The sequence below is a fragment of the Haliotis cracherodii genome, unplaced genomic scaffold (genome assembly GCF_022045235.1).
Source record: "Haliotis cracherodii isolate W230 unplaced genomic scaffold, xgHalCrac1.p SCAF_3, whole genome shotgun sequence".
Classification (NCBI taxonomy): Eukaryota; Metazoa; Mollusca; class Gastropoda; order Lepetellida; family Haliotidae; genus Haliotis; species Haliotis cracherodii.
In genome coordinates, this window is record NW_027266286.1 from 213862 (window position 1) to 223478 (window position 9617).

Here is a 9617-nt window from a genome sequence, read left to right on the forward strand (position 1 = left end):
GTGCAGTGTGTGTCAGTACTGATCTGTGTGTCAGGCAGACTGTACTGTGCAGTGTGTGTCAGTACTGATCTGTGTGTCAGGCAGGCCGCACCGTGCAGTGTGTGTCAGTGTGGGTCTGTGTGTCAGGCAGACCGTACTGTGCAGTGTGTGTCAGTACTGATCTGTGTGTCAGGCAGACCTTACTGTGCAGTGTGTGTCGGTACTGATCTGTGTGTCAGGCAGACCGTACTGTGCAGTGTGTGTCAGTACTGATCTGTGTGTCAGGCAGACCGTATTGTGCAGTGTGTGTCAGTACAGATCTGTGTGTCAGGCAGACCGGTTTTTTTTGCAGTTTGTATCAGTACTGATCTGTGTGTCAGGCAGACCTTACTGTGCAGTGTCTGTCAGAACTGGTCTGTGTGTCAGGCAGACCTTACTCTGCAGAGTGTGTCAGTACTGATCTGTGTGTCAGGCAGACTGTACTGTGCAGTGTGTGTCAGTACTGATCAGTGTGTCAGGCAGACCGTACTGTGCAGAGTGTGTCAGTACAGATCTGTGTGTCAGGCAGACCGTACTGTGCAGAGTGTGTCAGTACTGATCTGTGTGTCAGGCAGACTGTACTGTGCAGTGTGTGTCAGTACTGATGAGTGTGTCAGGCAGACCGTACTGTGCAGAGTGTGTCAGTACTGATCTGTGTGTCAGGCAGACCGTACTGTGCAGTGTGTGTCAGTACTGATCTGTGTGTCAGGCAGGCCGCACCGTGCAGTGTGTGTCAGTGTGGGTCTGTGTGTCAGGCAGACCTTACTGTGCAGTGTGTGTCAGAACTGGTCTGTGTGTCAGGGGGATCGTACTGTGCAGTGTGTGTCAGAACTGGTCTATGTGTCAGGGGGATCGTACTGTGCAGTGTGTGTCAGTACTGATCTGTGCGTCAAGCAGTCCTTACTGTGCAGTGTGTGTCAGTACTGATCTGTGTGTCAGGCAGACCTTACTCTGCAGTGTGTGTCAGTACTGATCTGTGCGTCAGGCAGACTTTACTGTGCAGTGTGTGTCAGTACTGATGAGTGTGTCAGGCAGACCTTACTGTGCAGTGTGTGTCAGTACTGATCTGTGTGTCAGGCAGACCGTACTGTGCAGTGTGTGTCAGTACTGATGAGTGTGTCAGGCAGACCTTACTGTGCAGTGTGTGTCAGTACTGATCTGTGTGTCAGGCAGACCGTACTGTGCATTGTGTGTCAGTACTGATCTGTGTGTCAGGGGGATCGTACTGTGCAGTGTGTGTCAGAACTGGTCTGTGTGTCAGGGGGATCGTACTGTGCAGTGTGTGTCAGAACTGGTCTGTGTGTCAGGGGGATCGTACTGTGCAGTTTGTGTCAGTACTGATCTGTGCGTCAGGCAGACCTTACTGTGCAGTGTGTGTCAGTACTGATCTGTGTGTCAGGCAGACCTTACTCTGCAGTGTGTGTCAGTACTGATCTGTGCGTCAGGCAGACTTTACTGTGCAGTGTGTGTCAGTACTGATCTGTGCGTCAGGCAGACCTTACTGTGCAGTGTGTGTCAGTACTGATCTGTGTGTCAGGCAGACCTTACTGTGCAGTGTGTGTCAGTACTGATCTGTGTGTCAGGCAGACCGTACTGTGCAGTGTGTGTCAGTACTGATCTGTGTGTCAGGCAGACCTTACTCTGCAGTGTGTGTCAGTACTGATCTGTGCGTCAGGCAGACTTTACTGTGCAGTGTGTGTCAGTACTGATCTGTGCGTCAGGCAGACTTTACTGTGCAGTGTGTGTCAGTACTGATCTGTGCGTCAGGCAGACCTTACTGTGCAGTGTGTGTCAATACTGATGAGTGTGTCAGGCAGACCGTACTGTGCAGTGTGTGTCAGTACTGATCTGTGTGTCAGGCAGACCGTACTGTGCAGTGTGTGTCAGTACTGATCTGTGTGTCAGGCAGGCCGCACCGTGCAGTGTGTGTCAGTGTGGGTCTGTGTGTCAGGCAGACCTTACTGTGCAGTGTGTGTCAGAACTGGTCTGTGTGTCAGGGGGATCGTACTGTGCAGTGTGTGTCAGAACTGGTCTGTGTGTCAGGGGAATCGTACTGTGCAGTTTGTGTCAGTACTGATCTGTGCGTCAGGCAGACCTTACTGTGCAGTGTGTGTCAGTACTGATCTGTGCGTCAGGCAGACCTTACTCTGCAGTGTGTGTCAGTACTGATCTGTGCGTCAGGCAGACTTTACTGTGCAGTGTGTGTCAGTACTGATCTGTGCGTCAGGCAGACCTTACTGTGCATTGTGTGTCAGTACTGATCTGTGTGTCAGGCAGACCTTACTGTGCAGTGTGTGTCAGTACTGATCTGTGCGTCAGGCAGACCTTACTGTGCAGTGTGTGTCAGTACTGATCTGTGTGTCAGGCAGACTTTACTGTGCAGTGTGTGTCAGTACTGGTCTGTGTGTCAGGCAGACTTTACTGTGCAGTGTGTGTCAGTACTGATCTGTGCGTCAGGCAGACCTTACTGTGCAGTGTGTGTCGGTACTGATGAGTGTGTGAGGCAGACTGTACTGTGCACTGTGTGTCAGTGTGGGTCTGTGTGTCAGGCAGACCGCACCGTGCAGTGTGTGTCAGTGTGGGTCTGTGTGTCAGGCAGACCGCACCGTGCAGTTTGTGTCAGTGTGGGTCTGTGTGTCAGGCAGACCGCACCGTGCAGTGTGTGTCAGTTTTGGTCTGGTTGTCAGGCAGACCTTACTGTGCAGCGTGTGTCAGAACTGGTCTGTGTGTCAGGGGGACCGTACTGTGCAGTGTGTTTCAATACTGATGAGTGTGTGAGGCAGACCGAACTGTGCAGTGTCTGTCAGTACTGATGAGTGTGTGAGGCAGACCGTACTGTGCAGTGTGTGCCAATACTGATGAGTGTGTCAGGCAGACCGTACTGTGCACTGTGTGTTAGTGTGGGTATGTGTGTCAGGCAGACCGCACCGTGCAGTGTGTGTCAGTTTGGGTCTGTGTGTCAGGGGGACCGTACTGTGCAGTGTGTGTCAATACTGATGAGTGTGTGAGGCAGACCGAACTGTGCAGTGTGTGTCAGTACTGATCTGTGGGTCTGTGTGGGTTAAGCCGTCACTACTCACTTCAGCGTAATTTTACAATAGTGAACTATGTTGTACTTTATCCTATTATTCTGTACCCTACTGAACTATACTACACTGTACTTAACTATACTATACTGTACAATACTGAACTATACTGTACTATATCATACTATACTGTACCCTACTAAAGTATACTGCACTGTGCTGAACTATACTATACTGTACAATACTGAACTATGCTGTATTATATCATACTACACTGTACAATACTGAACTTTACTATACCATACTGAACTATACTGTATTATACTGAACAATACTCTACCATAATGTACCATACTGTACTATACTACACCGTAAAGAGCAGAACTACTCACCCCATATGAGCTTTATCGTCAGAAAAAAATCCCAGATTTCCAACACCCATCTCACATATTTCACGTAAGAAGTGTGGTGCAGAAATTTTGTTATTCGACGTAGTTTTGTTTTAATATCAGTAATTGTAATATGCAACGATATTATTGTTTTAAAGACACCACGTTCAAGACTTTATCAATCAAATTATTTTAGGAAGAAAGCTCGCAAGGGAGGTCCCTGATTTACAAATAGTTATACTATACTATATTGTACAATACTGAATACTATGCTTTGCCATGCTATGCCATGCCATGCTATGCTATATTGTACAATACTGAACTATACAGCTTAATACTATACTATACTATACTATACTATACTATACTATACTATACTATACTATACTATACTATACTATACTATACTATACTATACTATACTATACTATACTATACTGACCTTTACTATACTATACCATACCATACTGTACAATACTGAGCTATACTCTACTATACTGTTCTGTACAATACTGAACTATGCTATACTATACCATACTATACTGTACAATACTGAACTATGCTATACTATACCATACTATACTGTACAATACTGAACGATGCTATACTATACAATATTATACTGTACAATACTGAGCTATACTCTACTATACTGTTCTGTACAATACTGAACTATGCTACACTATGCCATACTATACTGTACACTACTGAACTATGCTATACTATACCATACTATACTGTACAATACTGAGTTATACTCTACTATACTGTTCTGTACAATACTGAACTATGCTATACTATACCATACTATACTGTACAATACTGAACTATGCTATACTATACCATACTATACTGTACAATACTGAACTATGCTATACTATACCATACTATACTGTACAATACTGAACGATGCTATACTATACAATATTATACTGTACAATACTGAGCTATACTCTACTATACTGTTCTGTACAATACTGAACTATGCTACACTATACCATACTATACTGTACACTACTGAACTATGCTATACTATACCATACTATACTGTACAATACTGAGTTATACTCTACTATACTGTTCTGTACAATACTGAACCATGCTATACTATACCATACTATACTTTACAATACTGAAATATACTATACTATACTATACCATACTATACTGTACAATACTGACCTATGCTATACTATACTGTACAATACTGAGCTATACTCTACTATGCTGTTCTGTACAATACTGAACTATGCTATACTTTACCATACTATACTGTACAATACTGAACTATGCTATACTTTACCATACTATACTGTACAATACTGAACTATGCTATACTGTACCACTTTCGCGACTTTATTGACTTTATACTGTTCTGTACATTACTGATTTCAAACTACGCTCTACTATACCATACTATACTGTACAATACTGAGCTATACTCTACTATACTGTTCTGTACAATACTGAACTATGCTATACTATACCATACTATACTGTACAATACTGAACCATTCTATACTGTACCACTTTCGCGACTTTATTGATCGAAATTATTGAGGAAAAAAGCTCGCAACGTAGGTCCCTGATTTACAAATAGCAACGTCATAGAAAATAATTTAGGGTGCTGTATACGGTGACATTAGATTAGCAATATTTCTTTCTGTTGTACTGTACTTTACCATACTATACCGTGCTATACCGTACTATACTGAAATATACTGTACTATATCGTGCTATACTGTACTATGCTGTACTATACCGTACTATACTGTACTATACCGTACTATACTGTTCTATACCGTACTATACTGTGATTTACCATACTATACCGTGGTATACTGTACTATACCGTACTATACTGTACTATACCGTACTATACTGTGATTTACCATACTATACTGTGATTTACCATACTATACCGTGGTATACTGTACTATACCGTACTATACTGTACTATACCGCACTATACTGTACTCTACCCTACTATACTGTACTATACTGTACTATACCGTACTATACTGTACTATACCGCACTATACTGTACTCTACCCTACTATACTGTATTTTACTGTACAATACTATAGTATACCGTACTTTACTGTACAATACCGCACTATACCTTACTATGCTGTAGTATACCATACTATACTGTACTATACCACACTATACCGTGCTATACCGTACTATACTCTACTATTCTGTACTATACCGCACTATACCGTACTATACTGTACTATATCGTGCTATACTTTACTATACCGTACCGTACTGTACTGTACTATACTGTACTTAAACGTACTATACTGTGTTATACTGTACTATACCGTTCTCTACCGTACTATACTGAACTATACTGTACTATACAGTATTATACCGTACTATACTGCACCATACCGTACTATACCTAACTATATCGTACTATACCATTCTTTACTGTACTATACCGTAATATACCGTACTATACAGTACTATACTTTACTATACCGTTACTATACTGTAGGGGGCACGGGTGGCCCAGTCGTCTAAGGCGCCGCGATTCGCTGTGCAGAGTTGCGTCCCTTGGGCATGCAGAAACCTATGATTGTGGGTTCGAATCCCGGTTCGCCCCGATTATGTTTCTAGGTTTGTCAGCACCATACCCGTGCTCGTGGGTTTCACCGAAGTGGTAAACGTCCAAGACCTGCATCACTTCGGGCTTTCCTCCCACATTAAGCTGACACGCCGTGATATAACTGGAATAATGTTAAAAGTGGCGTTAAACCCAACTCACTCACTCACTCACTACTATACTGTACTATACCGTACTATACTGTACTATTCTGTACCATACTGTACTATACCGTACCATACTGTACTATGCTGTACTATACTGAACTATACCGTACTTTATCGTACTATACTGCACTATACTGTAATTTAACAACAAGTCATGTGGATATCTTTATCATCCGTTGTATTTAACAACAAGTCATATGGATATCTTTGTAATACGTTGTATTTAACAACAAGTCGCATGGATATCTTTATCATGCATTGTATTTAACAACAAGTCATATGGATATTTTTGTTAGCTGTTGTATTGAACAACAAGTCATATGGATATCTTTATCATCCGTTGTATTAACAACAAGTCATATGGATATCTTTGTTATCCGTTGTATTTAACAACAAGTCATATGGATATCCTTGTTATCCGTTGTATTTAACAAGAAGCTATACAGGTTACTTTGTAATCCGCGGAGTCTAAGAACAATATATGTGAGTTGTTTTGTTATCAAAGGTTGTGTTTGTATAAACGAGTATACTAGGTAAACAAGCTCAATATACGATGCTCCCCAGGGCCAGCTGACAATGTCGGCACCATCATCGGCGCAGTAGTCGGAGGAGTAGCCTTCCTGATCGTCGTCATTGTCGTCATCACCTGGTGCCGGAAGTAAGTAACTTGTTTGAAACCAATTCACCCTCCATCAGTGCGCATCCCTGCAGAGACAGCACATGCGGTATATCTGAAGCCCGATGTAGACACACATTGTCGCACTGCACAGAGACAATACACAGGGTATATTTGAAGCCGAATGTAGACACACAATGTCGCACTGCACAGAGACAACACACGGGGTATATTTGAAGCCGAATGTAGACACACAATGTCGCACTGCACAGAGACAACACACGGGGTATATCTGAAGCCGAATGTAGACACACAAAGTCGAACTGCACAGAGAGAACACACGGGGTATATCTGAAGCCGGATGTAGACACACAATGTCACACTGCACAGAGACAATACACAGGGTATATCTGAAGCTGGATGTAGACACACAATGTCACACTGCACAGAGACAATACACAGGGTATATCTGAAGCTGGATGTAGACACACAATGTCACACTGCACAGAGACAATACACAGGGTATATCTGAAGCTGGATGTAGACACACAATGTCACACTGCACAGAGACAATACACAGGGTATATCTGAAGCCGAATGTAGACACACAATGTCACACTGCACAGAGACAATACACAGGGTATATCTGAAGCCCGATGTAGACACACATTGTCACACTGCACAGAGACAATACACAGGGTATATTTGAAGCCGAATGTAGACACACAATGTCGCACTGTACAGAGACAATACACAGGGTATATTTGAAGCCGGATGTAGACACACAATGTCGAACTGCACAGAGACAACACACGGGGTATATCTGAAGCCCGATGTAGACACACAATGTCGCACTGCACAGAGACAATAATCAGGGTATATCTGAAGCCGGATGTAGACACACAATGTCGAACTGCACAGAGACAACACACAGGGTATATCTGAAGCCGGATGTAGACACACAATGTCGCACTGCACAGAGATAACACACGGGGTATATCTGAAGCCGGATGTAGACACACAATGTCACACTGCACAGAGACAACACACGGGGTATATCTGAAGCCGGATGTAGACACACAATGTCACACTGCACAGAGACAACACACGGGGTATATCTGAAGCCGGATGTAGACACAAAATGTCGCACTGCACAGAGACAATACACGGGGTATATCTGAAGCTGGATGTAGACACACAATGTCACACTGCACAGAGACAACACACGGGGTATATCTGAAGCCGGATGTAGACACATAATGTCACACTGCACAGTGAAAACACCATAGAAATACTTAACCACCATTCCTTTTGAAAGAAAAACACAAATCCTTAAATATCAAATCGTTATTCCTTAGTTCTGAAAATCTTCACAAGGGCCAATGTGTGTGTACTTGCACATAACAAGTCGTCAAAACGTTGTTGAAATGATATTTTCCTTTTCACAAATATCGCCATGTTGTCATCTCTTTTACAGAAAACACAAAACAGCCAAGCAATCCGATCCCTCCGGACATCTCGTGTCTCGTGACACGGAGAAAGGACGACAGTCTGCCGTATATGACAACATCGTAACTTCCGGAGTCCCAAACTCCAATCCTGTGTATGAAACTATAAAACCTCCAGAAAGTAAACCTGTAGGCCCACCTAAACCTGTAGACCAACCTCAACATGTAGGCCCTGCTCAAACTGTAGGCCCACCTCAACATGTAGGCCCTGCTCAAACTGTAGGCCCACCTCAAACTGTAAGCCCACCTCAAACTGTAGGCCCACCTCAAACTGTAGGCCAACCTCAACCTGTGGGCCCACCTCAACCTGTGGAGGCATCACAGAAAAAGGAAGCTGCTAAACTCTATAGCAAGTTGACCAACAACAACAACACGAAAAGCAATGAACACACTTACACGACTATTGTTCCTTCTGAAGCAGTGAAGGAGAACAACATTATATCCATACGGCTGTGATCCCGGGACACACACAAACTGTACGATACCGACATATAATGCATAGCTCCAAGTACACCAGCTTAATGTCCAACATATTCAAATGACCTTTCTTGACATTTATGACCGAATGATCCATTATATGGACATACGATGAAATCTACAGATCATGGTGCAGATGGTATTTATATTGCTGTGAGGGAGGCTGGTGACATCAAATGCTCACCAGCTCACCGCTGTGCCTGCTGCTGCACACACACTGGGTGGACATGTGACGCATTAGTCATGGATAAGAGTTATCGATGATACACTATGGTGGTCTAAGGCCGCACAATTCACAGTGCAGAGTTGTGTCCCTGTGTTTGTGACATGGCCGGCCATCCCAGATCACAGGTTCTGTAATATAATATGTTATTTTGTGTCATCGTCATGGGCATGACGAGCAGCCAGATCAATACGCTAAATGACAATAATGATATATACGCATATATTTCACTCAGATGATAAAACAATATACACCACAAATACATGTCGTTGTTATGCCTGTCTGTCTGCCTGTCTTGCCTCTCTTCAGTATCAACTCGAGTATGTTTAACATCTTTAAGTTGTAGCAGTTTGAAGCGTTCTTTAATGATAGCACCACTTGAAGCACGGGACAGAACATCAATAATTGACTGAAGCCGAGCAATGGTAGCATGTTTAATGTGGACTAATAAAAATTAAAATCATGCTTAACTACGTTGTGAGGTTGCTGCACATGCTGCTTCGGGGCAGTGTTATTGGTCACGGTCCACATGCTTCAAGGCAGTGTTATTGGTCACGATCCACATGCTTCAAGGCAGTGTTA

General features: G+C 43.2%; 1 protein-coding gene across 1 annotated transcript in view; it reads left to right on the forward strand.

Moving 5' to 3' along the window:
- The window catches only part of LOC139474345 (mucin-2-like), a 33775-nt gene extending 24453 nt beyond the window's left edge, over positions 1–9322 (forward strand). Inside the window, exons 6-7 of the mRNA XM_071257326.1 lie at positions 6776–6869; positions 8305–9322. Of these exons, the coding sequence (XP_071113427.1) occupies positions 6776–6869; positions 8305–8791 (581 nt within the window). The 3' untranslated portion in view covers positions 8792–9322. The remainder of the gene's footprint in view (positions 1–6775; positions 6870–8304) is intronic.
- The last annotated feature ends 295 nt before the right edge of the window (positions 9323–9617 follow it).